The sequence below is a fragment of the Rattus rattus genome, chromosome 4 (assembly GCF_011064425.1).
Source record: "Rattus rattus isolate New Zealand chromosome 4, Rrattus_CSIRO_v1, whole genome shotgun sequence".
In the NCBI taxonomy this organism is placed as follows: domain Eukaryota; kingdom Metazoa; phylum Chordata; class Mammalia; order Rodentia; family Muridae; genus Rattus; species Rattus rattus.
The window spans coordinates 30,132,366-30,151,141 of NC_046157.1; the positions used below are offsets into that span (position 1 = coordinate 30,132,366).

General features: G+C 39.2%; 1 protein-coding gene across 4 annotated transcripts in view; it reads right to left on the reverse strand.

Annotated features, from left to right (window-relative positions):
- Nucleotides 1-11,083: 11,083 nt before the first annotated feature.
- The window catches only part of LOC116898875 (OX-2 membrane glycoprotein), a 19,085-nt gene continuing 11,392 nt past the window's right edge, over nt 11,084-18,776 (reverse strand). For 2 of the 4 annotated variants that reach the window (XM_032900246.1, XM_032900245.1), the window contains 3 exons: nt 16,822-17,148; nt 14,553-14,820; nt 11,084-12,397 (listed from right to left, as the gene is read on the reverse strand). In XM_032900246.1, the coding sequence (XP_032756137.1) occupies nt 12,255-12,397; nt 14,553-14,820; nt 16,822-16,902 (492 nt within the window). In that variant the 5' untranslated portion in view covers nt 16,903-17,148 and the 3' untranslated portion in view covers nt 11,084-12,254. Of the gene's footprint in view, nt 12,398-14,552; nt 14,826-16,821; nt 17,149-18,776 lie in introns of all 4 variants that reach the window. The other 2 variants (XM_032900243.1, XM_032900244.1) reach the window with 2 other exon arrangements.

Below are 18,776 nucleotides of genomic sequence, written 5' to 3' on the forward strand. Positions count from 1 at the left end.
CAGAGACTCATAGCCAAATATCAAGTGGAGTTCGGGGTATCTTGTGCAGAGTGGGGAATAAAATTGAGCAGGTCTGAGGAATCAAGGGCACCACAAGAAGACCCACAGAGTCAACTAACCCGGGCCGATAAGAGCTCACAGAGACTGGGCCTCAAAGTAAGGAGCATGCATGGGCTGGAATATGCCCCCCTAAACATTTGTATCAAATGTGCAGCTTTGTCTTCATGCGGATCCTTTAACAAGTGGAGCAAGAACTTTCTAGGTCTGTTCCCTGCTATTAGATCTCTTCCTCTACCTGAACTACCTGGTTGGGCTTCAGTGGGAGAGGATGTGCCTAGTCCTGCTGGGACTAGCTGTTTGGGGGTCATGGGGGTGTATGGTACCCGAGGGAACTCCACCTTCTCTGAGGAGAATGGGAGGGGTGCAGGGAGGGCAGATTTGTAAAGGTAGGATTAGGAGAGGAGAGAGGGGGCTGTGGTGGGATGTAAAGTGAATAAAAAAGTAAATTGTAAAGAAAATGAAAAAAAATTAATGTAGCGCTCTCTGAAGTCTACTTGGAAGATGAACTCTAAGAAAAGCAATGGCCTCAATAAAGGGATGGGATGAATGATCAAAATCTTAGGTCGTATGGACATATCTACCTAGGTACGAGTTGCTTTGAGAAAGGAACATAAGGCTTCATTACCTATTCTTTAATTTACCCATCCTTACTTTTGTTCCAAGGCCATTGCAATGGGTCCACTGAATGAAAACTACTTTCCCAACAGCCCCAGTGACCTATTTGTGCTTTTCACTCTAATTCTTTTGCAAGCGTGCTGTGGAGTTGACCATAAACTCTGACAGGTGGGGTTCACAACATTGACAGCTTCATGTGCTTATACAATTTCCTTTTAAATTTGATGTTTCCAGCTCAGATATGGTAGCTATCAAGATAAATAATTAGTGTCACCTAGAAACTGTGGTGGACTGACCCATGGTTCCAACTGCATATGTAGCTGAGGAAGGCCTGGTTGGGCACCAATGAGAGAATAAGCCGTTGGTCCTGCCAAGGCTAGACTCCCTCAGAGTAGGGAATGTCAGGGTGGGGAGGCAGGAAGGGATGGGTGGTTGCAGAGGGGGAACCCCCTCATAGAAGAAGGGGGAGGGGAGATGGTATAAAAGGTTTATAGATGGGAAACTCGGAAAGGGGATAACATTTGACATGTAAATTAAAAATGCAATAAAAAACTCCTTGTGGGTCTCAATAATGTCCTTGAATAATGAGAGGAGTGAGTCCTGAGAAGGGCACTTTGGAGACATTTCTTTCATTCCTCCTGCCTGACACAGCAGTGATTCAGCCAAGGCACCAGGAACACAGCAAGACAGAGTGCTAATTACTATGGCGCCAGAAACAATCTAAGCTATTCTTTTTTCGAAGTCTGGTATTTAAAGGTAAAACCAAAAGAGCATACCTAGGAAACTCCTTAACTCTAGAATAACGTCAAAAGACACTTACCTACAGTAATTCTCATTGACCACCTCAGATACCACCCATGAGTAAGCAGAAAGGTCAACTGAAGGTTTCAAATACAGAGAAAAAAAATCCAAGTGTTATTCTTTATTTCTATATTTCTCAAGGGAATGTCACACATCAACTATTTAGTTGACACTTTGAATCGCTCAGTATTTTAATACAAATATAGGAAAATTATATGGAATTAAATAACACATGAAAAGCATACCAAGTATATAAATATCGAGTTTGACAATGAAAACAACTTACACTTGAATTCCTAGGTCACTCTACAGAGACAGATGAAGCAAAAGATACAGAAAACAACGTCACTAGTTCTGTCAAAGGGTTAAGAATTATAGTCCACAAATGTCTTCAGAACAAAGCGATTGTATTCCACAGTTGCCTTCTCTTTGTGAAAAATAAAGTCACAGAAAAAGAAGTTGAGAGAGAGAGAGAATATACAACTGACTGCTGTACAGGAAATTCTTAACACATCTGTTTTCATATATATTATCGTTACACGAGACAGGATTCAGAATGGCCTCAAAGAGGGTGATATCCTGGGCCAAATGGACAGGGAAAGCATGCTTTTGTAAAGATGTGAACTACTTGCTAAGACTAACGGTATTTGCCTACGTGCTATAAAAATAAGTTAAATGGACACATTACGGTTGCCAATGTCACTTCACACTAAATTCTTCTCTATTTTCATCATAGTAACCCTCATAGAAGCACATAGAGAACGGCAGGGGGATCAGGGATTTTAGCAAGGCCAACAATCAGCAGAACAGTAGCAGGTAGTCAATTAGATACTCAAACAACAGGGAAACACACTGGTGGACCTAAGAACAAAACCAGAGGTGGGACCCCAACAGAAAGGCAAAAGGTACTCTCCGAAGCTCTTTGACCCTTCTGTGTTCTCTCTTCTTCTTTTGATCGCTCTTCAGTTTTCTTCCTAAAATTCCATCAGATCTCAGACATGGCAAATTTTCTGGTCCCACTCCTTTCTACTTTGTGTAAAGACCAGGAAGCTCTGTGAGGTAAGTTGACTACGATTTGTCCCTCCGGTGGGAACCCTAGTCGGTCTGCGAGCTGGCTTGGCACTGGTGATTCTAAGTCTGGTGCCTTTCTAACAGCAATGACACTGCATCGCTCCACAAAAATCAAGTCCTACAACAGACCCGAGGCACACAACTTCCTCTTGGAATGTAAATACTGAGAACCCGGGACAGCAGCAAAAAGTCAAATCCCTCACAGGCTTCCTTCTGCATCTTTTGCTCTTTTTTAGGTCCTATGGAGAATGACCTTTTCCCTCCTGCTTTTCTTCAACATCAGATTCAAGTAGACCAGGGAAACACGTCCAGGGTTCTGTATAATTCCTCTAGAGCTCTGAATAAAAGAAAGAGAAGTGTGTCAACATTGGGCATTTCTTATTTCTCAATATACTTTAAGCAATTAACAACAGAATTAAGAAATACAGGGATCTCTCAGTGTACAGTTTCCCCCTCCTTCTCCCCTCTCTCCATTTTTTCCTTTCTTTCCTTTCCTTTTGGATATAAACTTTCACTCTATAGTCCAGGAGGCTGTCCAGGAACTCACTGATTCACTGTGAAGCCCAGAATGGCTTTGAACTAACAATGCTCTAGTTCAAGGACCCTATCTCCTTCGTCCTTAAGCTCTTGATCCCACACTTTTGGCCTAGTAATCGACTAGAGAATCACCTAAGGTTACAAAGCAAGGCACATGCTCAAGAATACCAAGTGATTGGAGAGGTCTAACTAAGAAGAACCCTCGGCTTTGTTCTCTCTGGGTTGTAGCTTGAGGACATCAGACTGGGAATAATCACTATTAAGTCAAAAAGGTTTTCAAGAGTTAATGACTGCCTAGAATGGGATGATGTCATATTCCCCACAAGGAATGTAGATAGTGAGATATCAGACTTGGTATTTAACCTTGGTCCCTCCCTCCCATTTTGTGTCCTCTTAGGTCACTTTACTGGATCTTCCAGAGTTCTACATATTTTAGATGCCAACATTTTCAGCAGCTGTCAGTAATTCACTGTCTTCTCCCTTAACATATCCCAGTATTTTAATACAAGTGAATTATTATAATAAAAAGAAAATAAAAGAGAAGAATTTATGCCAAAATTGATTTTTTTTAAATTATTGTACTTAACAGACATGAACTTGCCCTGTCAAGTTGTTTTTATATCATCCATTTAGTCTGAACTTACACTTTACTGCAGATGAGTAAGAAGTAGATTTAGGGTGGGTATAGTTTCTCAGACTATACTCCATGTCGGAGTGTTCTAAAATCTTAATGGTTTCTCTTGAGACTTTGAATTTGTAACTCTTTTGCTAGAGGTCAACTATCTCTGCTTTCCTCCATGGCTGGTTTGTTTTCTATTTCCAGGTCCTTAGTCTAAACAACCCAGAGAAGCTGATCTCAGACTACTTCTCTTAAATAAGTGGTTCTTGCTCCCCAATCTTCCCTTTCATTGTATGCTATATATGGTTTGCTCACAATGCTATTTTTAGTTTTTCATAGTATCCTTCACTGTTAGTCCATCTATGGCTTTTCTGTCTAATATAAATGTCTCTATAGTGAGTCATGTATAATATATATTATAATACCTAAATGAGTTAAATAACCAGCTTCCTCATCCTCCTAGCCCTCTACATCCTTCCCAAACAACTCAGTTTAGCCAAAATAATTCTACATCTTCTAAATGAAGCAATTTATATTATCCATATCAACAAATCAATGTTAGGCATAATAAGCTCATTTCAGTATATGCATCTTCTGCCTTTTCTCCCTTCTCACCTTATCTTGCTTTTGAACTTCTAAACCTGCTTGTGAAACAAATACTGTGTGTTCTGCTTCCCAATTACGCCTATTCCTGTGTTCAAATCAGTTTCTGAGTTCTGTTCCCTCAAATCCCGCTTGCTGTAACCCCCATGTCCTTTTCTCTGTTCACCTCTATGAGCTCTCCTCCTGTTATCATGTGTGCAAATGCTTAAATACACATTGCTAAAACCAAAAGGGACCATAGACTTAGAAACAATAGAAACCAGCACTTATTGGAACCTTCAGTGATGTGATTCAGTGATGTGAATGGAGTCTTAATGGCATAGGCCAATGGTCAAATTGCTGGTAGTTTGAAACTATAAATGATGAAATCATTTGTACTAAATAACTTGACAAGAGTAACTCTGCTGGCAATCCCCTAAGCTAGCTGGCGCTGGCTTTTTTTTTTTTTTTTTTTTAGCATTTTTCTAATTGCATGCATTTCCTTTAAAATCTTCACTGCATTGCTCCTAATTTCCAAATGCAGAGAAAGGAGCATAGGTACCCAGCTATTTGTTTTAAACAAATAGGACTTTATAAGAATCGGTGAAGAAGTGGTTATAGTTGAGAATAAAACAAATGAATAATTAGAAAATAACCAACTCTGTAGGTCATTTATAATACCCTTTGTTAAAAGAGAAAGTTAAAATATTGACTTATTAAAGACAGGAATACAATTGTAGAATTTTCTCAAGTAGCATTGGGAAGATGAAGGGAATTTCAGTTAAACAGACAACGAGTTCCAGAAACGTATTGTAACACATGGTGACTATGGTAACAAGGTCATCAAGCACTTGAAAAGGACTAAAATCTTAGCTTGTAAGTGTTTTAATAAAATAGTTTAACATATAGTGAACAAGTGGTATTCCTTAGCTTGATTTAACCTGTACATACATTCAAAGCATTGTATTTTGTTATTAATATAATTTTGTCAGTCTAAAAAGTGATACAAATAATCGAGCTGAAATTATTGATACACACATTGTGAAGATGAAAAGCCCCAATAATATTTAGTAAAAATAATCTTCAAAAGAGCTACAAAATACAAGGCTAATCTTTTCTTTTTTGTTGTATAAATGTCATAAACCATTGACCACAGAGATGTTTAGAGTTGGGAGAACTGATGATGACAAGTTCTTTCTAGTTTGCTTTACTGAAGAGAGAAATAAGCCGTATTGTGCTGCTCTCTGGTCTACAGAAACTTCCATAACGCTCTATTGTGAAATAGAAGGTTGTATTGAAGGTTATGAAAGGAAAAAGTCACCAAGAGAAGATACATCTACATGCTATACTGAGGGGTGTGTGTGTGTGTATGTGTGTGTGTGTGTGTGTGTGTGTGTGTGTGTGCTCGCGCGTGCGTGAAAGGAGTGTGTACGTTAAAGAGTGATGAGGAAAATAGGTACTCAATATCTATAATGACCCCATAATATTGTTCTCTCAATATCAGAGATTCAGAAATCTCCATTTTCCCCCTCTTTAGACAGTCTTTGACTACATAGCACAGGCCAATCTTAAACTTGAAATTCCTTTGTTTCAACATCTCAGTTGTTGATATTACAGGCATGTACCATCATGCCTAGTTAGAAACTTGTGTCTTACTAAGTTATGATGGATGGGAAAGATCAGTTTGGTCTTATCTGATATCATGATGTACAGTGCTAAGTGTACTATTTTACCTTGCTCTTGCAGAGAATTCAAATGGACTTATGACTAAGATATCAGGACAAGGTCAGTAACGCTGGCTGCTGTGATGCGTGTGTGGGTACAGAGATGCAGGAAGTATGTAAGAATTGAGGTTCCAATGAAAAGAACCCATTTTGGTAATGTCACAGTCAGTGATGACTAATGAAGAACAGAAAACAGAAGTTACATATTATTTTTTTTGTGTGTGTTCAAGACTTGAGACACAGAAAATATAATATAATCTTGAAAAATACTGTAAAGTCTTGCTTTGTTGGAAGGAGGCAAGGCTTGAATGAGAAAGCTAAAGTGATGTGTTCAGAGGGTCTGACCATGCTCTTGGATACAACGTTGTCACGTTGTCTTGAACTAAGCAAGGCTAAGATATTGAATGGATGCCTGTACTTGGAGGCCAGGTAACACCTGTCTCTCCACTTACTCCAGTCTGCCTCTGCCTGTGTGGTAGGAACATGGTTGTATTGTTTCATCCCCATTCTAGTCTCCAGAAAGTGAGAAGGAATACCTTCCATGGAAGAATGAGTTTGTCTGTATGATTGATTTAATTAAGAGCCTAGAGATAGAGATAAGCCTGCTGCAAGCACACAAGTCTTTATGAAGGTAAGAGGAGTCAGCGAGAAACTCAATTTGAGAATGGCCTAAATGGCCATCACTACCTCTGTATCCATGGAAACAAGTAAAACAAACAAACAAACAAACAAACAAACAAACAAACAAGCAAACAAACACAAAAAACAAGGAATGAACTCAGTCTGAAACACCTGAATAGACACAGGTCATTGATTTTCTTCTAGAATTTGCAGAAAGGAAGATAGCTTTAAAGGTACCCTGATTTTAGGGGTTGGGGATTTAGCTCAGTGGTTAGAGCGCTCGCCTAGGAAGCGCAAGGCCCTGGGTTCGGTCCCCAGCTCCGGAAAAAAAAAAAAAAGAACAAAAAAAAAGGTACCCTGATTTTAGCCCACTGGCTCCTATGTTGAAAATCTGACTTTAAGGGGTTGGGGATTTAGCTCAGTGGTAGAGCGCTTGCCTAGCAAGCTCAAGGCCCTGGGTTCGGTCCCCAGCTCCGAAAAATAAAAAGAATAGAAGAAAAAAAGAAAACATAGTATTTATCTTCCTTCGACTAGGCTATTTGTGTACTTTTGTAAAATAAATCAACCTCTTCCAACTTAGATAACATAAAGTTGGTTATTCTAATAATGAAGTGTGGATCTGTACAGCCGAGGTTCAAAGTGTAGACGACAAGGGTAGGAGGCACAGCAGTTCGAAAGAACACAACTGGTAATAGACAAGACTATTATGTTCTTTCACATAAGCTAAACTTCAAAGTAATAAATGACAGCAGAGGATTATGCAGCTTGAAAATGTTCTAATCCTTGTTATTTCATTAATTTGTGTAATAAATATTGCTAATGTGAACAGGTGATCTAGATCTCCATGGTGAAGCAGCTAAGGAGTTGGAGGTCCACCTTAGAGCTAAACTGCCACTTAGTTGCTGTACAGAATATTATGATGCCTCATTCCTCAGGTGTTCTTGCCATAGAGTGAAACTCAGGATTTGATTCATTTTATTCCACGATGTTTTGTAGGGTTTTGGAGAAGAGTTCCATGCAAGAAAACCCAGGCTTTGAGAGCCTGGCAGCCAAGAAATTGGTGATCAGATTTTGTCATGCCATTGTGAAATGATGAGTACCAGTTTTACACATGAGAAAACATGCACATTTTTTCATATAGGCTTGGAGTACATTTTCCCAGTAATGCTAGCCTGAATAGTTTATTAAAGGTTCCCCGTTGCTTCACTCATATAGGGCATCATATTCCTTCCTAAGATTAGGAAGTTTCTGGGATAGGGTTATGGGTTCTCACTTACCCAGTCCTTTAATTTGGAGATCATTGCATTATTGTTTAAAAACAAAGGTTCTAAATGCTTTAAAAATGAATCCTCTTTGAATTATCTTGCTAGCTAATGATGAATTTTATCACTACAAAGTTCACTGAAAAATCTTTACTGCTTGACATAATAGTGTGCTTAAAATAGGAATCAGTGTATGTTCCTATCCAGGAAATAGTAAATTATTAATATAATCATTGTGCTTTGTCAAAAGCCCATTCATGTCTCTGGTTACTAGGAAGTAATGGAAGTCAAGATAAATATTATGTGACCAAAAATATATTCTATATGAAAGAAGTGAAGTCCAGGCTATATGTCTCATTTGAGTGTCTGTGTTCTTTTGTTTTCAACCCAGTCTTGAATTAACTAAACCAAAGTGAAGAAAATAACTTAGCTGCTTAAAACAGAGAGTTCTAACATGTGGTGATATCTACTGTGATCTGTTCCACAGCAGACCCAAAATTTCATTCATCGATTTCTGAGAACTACATAATAAATGGTGAGTGATTATTGTGAAATGAAAGTTAATTCTCAGCCTCAATTTTACTTCATTGTCGTATATGGAGAAGTTACGAACTTATGACATCATCAACTGTTACTAGAAAAATGGTTTGGGATGGTAGAAAATTTCCCCAGGAAACTTTGAATTCTTTCTCACTTTCTATTTCAATAATAAAATACTGATTCATGGAAGCAAAACAAAGTAAGAATATTCCTGAAAGGATTCTGAGTCTTGTAAGGGTAGACTCGAGGGAAACAACTGTGGTGATCCTGCTAGGAGTTGGGTGGAAAGTGGCTTAGTAGCTATCACGACTTCCTCCAGAGCACATGGTATGACAGAAAAGAGAATAAAGGACAATGTCCTACACTGTTCTGCATCACAAGAGGAGTTGGGGGAGGCTGACCTCTACGCAAAGACAACAGCAGTTATTACAGATTGCCCCTCTGGGTAAAACTAAATCTGTTTTCATTTTTGTGGACCATGAATTGTGATTGGGATGTAAAAGGAGTTTTGTTTTGATGGATTAGCAAATAAATGTTGACCTAACTGAACACATTCGCATTGGCTTCTGTGCCCTCCATGGAGATGAGTCTGTTTAGATTCAGTTAGGACAAGCATCATTTCTCTTTCTTCTTATCTAACTGCCAAGTACACACTTGCTCATTCACACACACACACACACACACACACACACACACACACACACACACTCATATACACACATACACACTCATATACATTCACACACATTCATACACACATTCATACACACACACACACGCATATACATTCACACACATTCATACACACACATACTCATATACAGACATACACACTCATATACATTCACACATATTCATACACACACATACTCATATACAGACATACACACTCATATACATTCACACACATTCATACACACACATATTCATATACACACACACACTCATACACACACACATTCATACACACACATATTCATATACACACATACACACTCATACACATTCACACACACACATACTCATATACACACATACTCATATACAGACATACACACTCATATACATTCACACACATTCATACACACACATACTCATATACACACATACACACTCATATACATTCACACACATTCATACACACACATACTCATATACAGACATACACACTCATATACATTCACACATATTCATACACACACATACTCATATACAGACATACACACTCATATACATTCACACACATTCATACACACACATATTCATATACACACACACACTCATACACACACATTCATACACACACATATTCATATACACACATACACACTCATACACATTCACACACACACATACTCATATACACACATACTCATATACAGACATACACACTCATATACATTCACACACATTCATACACACACATACTCATATACACACATACACACTCATATACATTCACACACATTCATACACACACATATTCATATACAGACATACACACTCATACACATTCACACACATTCATACACACACACACACACACGCGCGCGCGCGCACACACACACCACATTCAGTTCGACTTTCTCATTTCCTCTTTCATGTTCACAGCAGAAGCTTTGTGATCACTGGTGTTGGAACTTCGATGCTTTTGACTGCGTTTTCTTTCATATCTAAAAGTTCTATGACCTCAAAAAGTGACAGGAAGAAAAGTGAAAGAGCACAGAAGTAAAGGAGGGAAGTACGAAGGCAAATGGAGAGATGTGGGTGCACATATTGCATGAAAAAAGGGATAAGTGTTACTATATTCTTTAACTTTTTTCTCTTTCTCACAAAGTTCTGCATAGCTTAAAAAATGGCTCTCTGTGACAGTATTTCCTTAGCTCTGAGCAATTAGGCTTCCAAAATAATTGGCACTTCATTTTAGTAGCTGTAAGTATACACAATCAAATACTAGGGCTGCTAAAGTTCTGCAATCTTAAAAAAAAAATCAAGGTACTCAAAATCTGAGCATTCAGAGGAATTGACGTGGCCATATGCCGTGTCAATATTTGCAAACAAAATGGCAGCTAAGTGTTCACAAGGTTCATCTGGAGCAGGAATATTTATTTCTTAAGTGAGGCGAAGACTTAGTAGACATTGACTGCCTCTTTCTAGAGTTTAGCCATTCTATTCCTTAGAAAAATCTAAGACTCGCTTAATGGACACAGAACTATTACCTTGCAAATATCCCTGTTTAGTGAAATTTACCTTGGGCTTAAACACAATTCTTAGTCAAAAATGAACTTGAATAAATGAATTTGAAGACTTTGGACATTTTTGCTTGAAACAGAGAATATTGTACAGTGAATGCCATTGATAACCATATTTTTTTTTTTTTTTTTTTTTTTTTTTTTTGCTGAGTTGGGAGAGAGACAGGAAAGCCGTCTTGCTGTTCTAACCTGCTGATAAGAACTGATTCTGACCTCAAAGAAAAAAAAATGGTTCCCCTTGCTGGGCTCACACACTACCTAATTGAAAAACGGAAATATTTGGAGAAGATAGAATCAGGGAGATTTCTGCCTTTGATATTGTGGGGGAGGGCTTGATGTTCTATGGCTTCTGTTTATATACCATTCGATGTCGTGATCTTATAACCTTGCAGACAGAACAAGGGGAACAGATATTTGAGGCTCATTGCTCATTTTGCAAATTCATATGAAGTAATCTGGTGTTTAAGATTTAGGCAAGATAAGTGATCAAAAACATTGTGAGGACACACACACAACAACAACAACAACAACAACAACAACAGCCCAGGAACCATAAAGTGAAAAGGGAAATGAGGTAGAATTTGAGATTAGATTTTTAAATCAAAATCTAAAATATTACTTTAAGATCAACTGTTTTTTTTTTCTTCCCTGACCCTGAAGTTCAGTTATCTAAGATGGAAGGAACTCTCACACTACCCCTTCTTAACCCTAGGAAATTCCCATTTCAAAGAAAAAAAAAATCCCAGCTTTGTGCTTAATAAGTCAAGCACAGGCTTCAGAAAGCAAAGAAATGCGTTTGTTTCCTGAGATATAGCTCATGTCTCTTGTTTTAGTGGCAATCTTATTTGATGCTTTACAATATCTAAGACTTGGCTGGTGTTCATAAGGTACTGCAAGAAGAAGTGAATTTGGAAAATATCTTACTCATGCTAGTTGCATCTGTTCACTCACTTAATAAATGAACATTTATGGAGCAATATATATATAATTATTGGAATATATATTATATATGGCAATATGTATATGATACTGTGGCCAATGTTGGTGGTGGAGGATGAAGAGAAACTCACAGCCTGGAAAGGCATGAAGAATAATATGAAATAACAAGAACATGTGTGAACCACTTGTATGTGGAGAGTGTTTGAGGAATCATGAGAGTGCAGCATAGGAAGTGCTCTTTATGAGATGGTATTGGGCAATTTCAGTCTTTTAACTGGTCAGATGGCTGTGGCTTGATGTAAAAGAAGGAAAGATTGGCCTTATTAGCATGTGAAGAGGTCCTGTGTGGGTGCAGGATTTTTTTTATCTGGTTTCACAATATTCCACTATTATCCAATCACTATACTCCTATTTTCTTTCTAAGAGTTCTTACTTTTCACTTATGAAATAGCCTTTAAAACATCCCAGAAAATGGAAAGCCAAAATGTCCACTTGCAAGAAAGCAAGCTTGTAGCTTTTCTTAAACAGCACTGGCATTCATGTATTTATAAAAAATAAATCTAACAATGCTGCCCCCTTATTTACATACTGAAACAAACCACAAGTTATTATAAAGAAAAGAATATTTACCTTATTTCATTCTTTGCATCCCCTGTGATGACTCACCCCGCTCCTGATTTCGGTGCCGTTTCCAGTATAATAAGATGGAGATCAAGACCAGAAGAATTACCAGAGAAACAATGCTCAGCAGCAGTGGGACTGAAAACCAAAATCCTGTACAGAGGGGGAGGAAGAGAAAGGGGAGTCAGAAGAAGAGTCTGCTAAGTAAAAGGTGAAAAAAGCAAAAAGTAAGTTTTTATGACTCCTGAGAGCTCTTTTAAAATTATCCTGAAGTGCATACATAGTTACAACTTAAAGTCATGAACTCACAGGGTTTGTGAAACCATTAGATGTTAGTAACAGCCACCATATTTCATGCAGTTACATATAATAAAAAGATTTTTTGAATGCCACTTAATCCTGAAAACATTCAAGGAGTTAAAGACTTAAAATTGAAACCACTCCTAACTCAGAAGGCCAATTGAACTCAATATCAGGGTAGAAAATTTAAAAGTTGAGGCTTAGTCAAATCTTTGTGCCTTCAAACCTCATGTTCTTTAAAATTAAATACACTGGAAATTAGGAAGGGGGAAAAATTCACGAATCCCATGATGTAGACCACTGGAAGCAATTCAATCATTGTTCTACCGCGTCTCTTCCAATCTATGTTTTCATTACTAAATCTCTTCCCAGGAGTGCTCGGTGGAGCCCAGCTAAACACTGGCTCTTTGGTGGAGAGAACGCAAAGGGAGAGGAAACTTCTAGAACCTTCTCTGTAGCAGACTTTTCACAACTGAACTGAAAGTCTTCAGGGTTGCCTCATTCCCATGGTTTCTACAGGTGCATATTTGCGTCATCAGTAAATATTCACAGAATAAATAAATGCTGTGCAAGCAACAGAAAACACTGTATATCATGTAAGTCAAATTCAGGATTCCTGGATTTATCTTTTCAAGTTCTCATTTTTCAAGGACGTTTGCTCTTGGCCTTGGCTGATCCCAAGACTCACTCGGTGAAAGTCCAAATGCACCACACAAGTCTTTTTGACCAACATTTACCTAAACACCCAATTTCTAACTAGCATTGAGGTTTTAAGGGGTTCATCCAGACACGTGTGTAGGAGCTACTCCCAGGAGGCCACTGCACAAGAAGGTAACATGGACAACTCTTCCAGGTTTTATTTATTGAAAAATACTCGCACAGGGCTGCCGTCATTTCAGGTGCTCATTACTGGGGGCTACTCCCAGGACTACTGTTTCAAAACGAGAGAGAAAGCCATGCTTGAAACCAAGTTCTCTATAGTCACCCACATACCATTCTCAAATTTGTATCCATGAGTCCCAGAGAGAGTCATTTGGAAGGAATCATGTGAGAAGCTAGAAAAACAAATGGTAATGCCGTTTTTCTTAAAAGAGTGGTGAGCCTTCAGACGGGGATTTTCTCAGTAATGATCATCTAAAGATTCATCACAGATGTCCATGGGGTCTTCTAGGAAACCTTCCTCATCCCCAGACTGAGCTAAGGCCCACCTCCTTCCCCTTAGGTACTTTCATGGTCTACTGTGGCTATTGGACATACAGTTTTGTGATTGCCTAGACAATATTTCCCTGTTGATGAATTTCAACCATGGGTATGTAAGCAATATGTTTCCCATGAACCCTTTGTGGCAATTTTACTTTCTAGAGCATGAGTTAGCTGTTGTGTAGCTCAAAAATATGAAAAAGAAATCCCAGAAAGACACAATCCATAAATTTTAGCTCATGTGCAATTGGGAATGAATGGATAAAATCTGATGTCACCTCATCCTACTTCACCAAGGATGTGAATTGTCTGGTGTAAGGACTCTGTGTGTGCTATCTTTCTTCTAACCATAGAGTAGCTGCCTTGACTTTCATATTGACTGGGTTTTGTACCTCATTCTTATATTCAATGATTTTTTGCATAAAGGAATTCTAAATACAAATGTTAAAGTAGATTTCTGTGATTGTATTTTCTTAATTTCTTACCATATGTAATTAGAAAGCCCAGTTAACTACAGATAGCAGTGTGTGTGTGTGTGTGTGTGTGTGTGTGTGTGTGTGTGTGTGTGTGTAACACAGGGTTCAATACTCTCTGCAGCTTCATGTATCTACTGGAGGTTTTAGAATGTCATCTCTGTGGATAGGAAGACTGCAACAAAACTTGTATTTGCTCCCTTAAGCTCTTCCTGCCCTTGCCCCATGTTCTAACTATGGCCTCTGCTAAGCAGTTGAGAGTCTCTGAAGAACATTGTCATCTTCCCAGCACATAAACAGACACACCACAGTCTCCCTTGCCCAGACTCTCTTACCTTTGTCCAGACTCTGCTTGTAGTCAATCACATTCCCCAAGTATAAAACCTGGCAGATCACTTCCTTTCCAACCTGGGTTTTGGGGTCTTTGACCCGGAGGATGCTAGTGACAGATGTAGTCCCATTTGAATGCGAGTGACTCTCAGTACTATTCTCAATTCCTGACCCAGTGCCCTTCCAGGAGATGGCAGGGGCTGGGCGGGCAGTTGCAGAGCACGTGATGTTTAGGTGGTCTTCAAAATAGTTGTAGTGAAGGTGTACTATGGGCTGTACTGCGACAAAAGAAAAAAAACACATGGCCTGCCGTCAGTTAAGCACCTCGCATGAGTTCTGCATTTTCTGACAGGAATGAGGGGGAAATCCTCATAGAAAGACAATGGGAGATAGACAGATAAAATGACACACCTTCTTCCCAATCTCTGCCAGTGAGTTCAAACCTTGCATGGGAAATGTCATACCTGTACTTTGTCTCTAGCATAACTGGCTGATTAGATAGAAACATGAAGATAAGATATGAAATGATATTTTTCTCCTCCATATAGTGTAATCCTAATTATTCTGTATCTTTTGTGTGAGTAATCTTTTGTTATGTGTTTCTCTCTATGTATACCCTTTACCTATCAGAAGCAACAGGTGGGCGCAGTTCCCAGAGTCTATTATTTAGAGAAAAATCCATTAAAAAAAAAAAAAAAAAGCTGAATAAGACAGACAGTCTCGCTCCCCCTCCCCAAATTGCCTAGTTTGAAAACCTACTCAAAATGCAAGCTAGGAACTCAGAATCCATAACTAAGGAAATCAGAGAGTGACTATTGGATGGGCCTCAGGGATAACCTGACAAAGCTGGAAAAATATGTTTAGAAGAAAAGGATATAATTTCACCACTAGTTGCAGCCTGTTCTCTTTGTAAAGGCCTCCCCAGCTAACAACTTTATTTCTGTTGGAATGTCAGCCTTCTTTCTGCCAACCAGTGCAAACCAACCCTTCTGTAGCTGGCTTTGCAACCCACGAGTTAATTAGAAGCCAGTGATAAGTGAAAGCTTGTTTGTGCCTGTAGGTTCAAGAGAGGGGTAGATGTCAGGAGCTGGGGGAGTGGAGCTGTAAGATGGGTGCTCAAATTCCAAGACTCAGTAAGTGCCAGGAAAGGTAAAAAAGTAAGGAAAAATGAGTATGGCGTATGCGATTAGACGGTGTATCATAGTCTATGGGGTTATCAGAGAATGGCTTAGATGTACATTGTATGGTTTGATAGAAAGCAAAAGATTTCCCATTTGGGAAATGGAGGAAGAATGAGCAGGAGAGGAAAGAATTAGGGAAAAATTGCAGAACTTATAAAATATGAAGTGAGAAGCAGTAAAGAAGGAAAGGAGGACAAGAGGGTGGGAGGAGGGGGAAAGGAAGAAAGAAAGAGAAACAGACAAAGAAGTGGAAATTGGGAAGGAAGCCTGACATGACATTGAGAAGGTCCATCACCGACAGAGGAAGTAGAAGATTCCGGCATCCATCTGATTTCCCATATTGTTGTACCTTGTAGTAAATCTCTCCTTTCCTATGGCCAATTCTCTCAGCAAGCTGAAAGCCTTGCTTCATTATTTGTAATGTCTTCGCTAGGCTTGTCTTCTCCCTCCTAAAACCACACTGGATGTTACAAAGTCTTCCTTAGTCCCTCCTTATGCTTCATGGCAGCCATGTGTTAGTAAAGAGGAAATACTCCATCCCAGCACTAAGCCTATGGGATGTTTAAAGAATGCTTTATACACTGTTACAGTCCCAGTGGTGTCAGTTCATTATGAAAAGCATCTGCTGGCTGTACCCTTAGAAATCTTGAAACTGCTTCCTTGAACTAAAACAAGAAAGACATCCTATTGGCTACAGGCTGGATTACTCTGCCTCTGCTGCTGGTTTCCATAGTTGTAAAGGGCTCTAGAGATAACGTATTGCACATTTGCTCTCTGAAAGCCAAGTTAGTGGATTGATGAATTCACTGTCGTGGAGAATGTGGTGCCCTCATCATTGCCTTCAATTGTGGTGATGGCAAGACCCTAGAGAGAAGATAGTTTCAACCAAAACACTTAGTGCAGTGACGTCAGCTCTCCAAATTCTGCAGGGATAGTGACAACAGTCAGGAAAGGCTAAGAGCCTTCTAGTGAACCCATCCAAGTTTATAAATCAAAAAAAAAAAAAAAAATCCAGGCACCATAACCACATACCCAGTGCTCCTGGAAATTATATTTCTGAAAGAAGAGAGAATGTATTCTCAAAGATTCTCACCATAGAGAGTAAGGCAAGCTGTCCCGGAGACCTTCCCAGATCCAAACATGTTGAAGAGACACATGTAGCAACCCTCATCATCCAGGGTTGTGTTCCAGAAGGTGATGCTCGTGTTCAAGAGTCCCAGCTCAGTAATGTTTATCCTATCTTTGTAGGTGGGCTGAATGACAACCCCATGGGCTTTGCTGTAAGTGACCATGTTTTCTGGGCCTACGGCTTTCTTTTTCTGCCATGTCACAATCAAGGGTTCCTGGGTTGTTTTTAGAGAACAGCGTAAGGATGCAGTTGTGTGCAGCAGCTTTCTTTCATCCTGGGTCACCACTTCCACTGTGGAGCCAAAAAGAACATTTCTATTTTAGAACCTTATCACACACAGACGCGCACACACAGACACACACACACTCCTCGTAATCAATAGATGCATGGTGAAACTCAAATATAGAAAAGAATAAAAAAAAAAGGCAAAGAAGAAAACGACATCTATGTACGTGCTTAAGTACTAGCAGAGAAATATGTCTGTTTGACTTTGAAGAGTAGAGGCAGAGTACAATAACAAGACCATGCTCAGTAACCAGAAAATGTGAAGAATCTCTGTGAGCTGGAGAAGAAGTAGAGTGACTGAGTGTGAAAACTGCCAGATGGAACAGGTCCATTAAGTGAGTTCATGCTTAGTGATATGTGAGCCAACAGTAAAGAAGATCAAGAGCAACAGGCAGGGTGAACAGTTTAAGCAAAAGTGATGGAGGTGCTACACACACACATACACACACACACACACACACACAGACTCACAAACACACAGACTCACACACACACACTCACACACACTCACATACACGCACACTCACATATGTACACACTCACACACACTCACACACACACATACACACATACACACACACTCACACACACATACACACACATTCACACACACACACACTCACACACACACATACACACACACACACACACACACACACACACACACACACACACACACACACACTCACATACACACACACTCACACACACACACTCACACACACACTCACACACACACACTCACACTCACGTACACACACACTCATACACACACACACACACCCATGTGCATGCACAATATCACAGAGGGCTCTGGAAAATGAGAGTGATAAACAGGATGATGTTCTGGGAGACTTGATCTAGCCAGCATGATCAAAAGGGTTTGACAACCAACTGCCATCCTACTGTATTTTTATTAGATATTATTGCAAGGATTCCATCTCTGCAGTACGGGCCACTTATACTCTGACAGGTGACTTAATGTATTAGCATCTGTGTAATAGGAAATAACCAATAGCAAAGGACCAACCCTTTGAGAAAAGGGACACAAAGAAAGTGATAAATGCTATATCCAAGAACTAACAACAAATGAATCTGGGCGTCATACATCAAGAAGCACTTTGGAATGAAGATGGGTGAGTAAAAAAAAAATGACATTTTTAAATGGAAGAAATTAGAGATCTGGAAAACAGGAAATACGAAATCTCAACACATGTTCACCTTAGTAGAATGGCTGCCACAGAATGAAGAATTTGTAGGCCAGAAGGGCCAGGTTTTGGCATTCCCCAAGAATGTAACACACAGGGGTGTGTATAGGCAAAGAATTAAAGAAAAACCCAAGAAATATGCTTACACATTCTAACACCAGTCCAGCAGCATTTTTCACATGGAAAAACAAAAGGATAAGGACCAGGGAGCAGTCCAATGTGAGACAACATATCAACCATGAAATCTCATGTACCGGGCAACCTCGCCCTGAGACACAGAAAGCAAACACTGCTGAACTACAATAGCAATTTATAAATCCACAGTGATAATATGAGAGTTTTCTGTATGTCTCTCAGAATCAATTCCATAATTTTAAACCATTAAGGCAAAAATTTAAATACGATAATATAGAACATTTAAAAAAT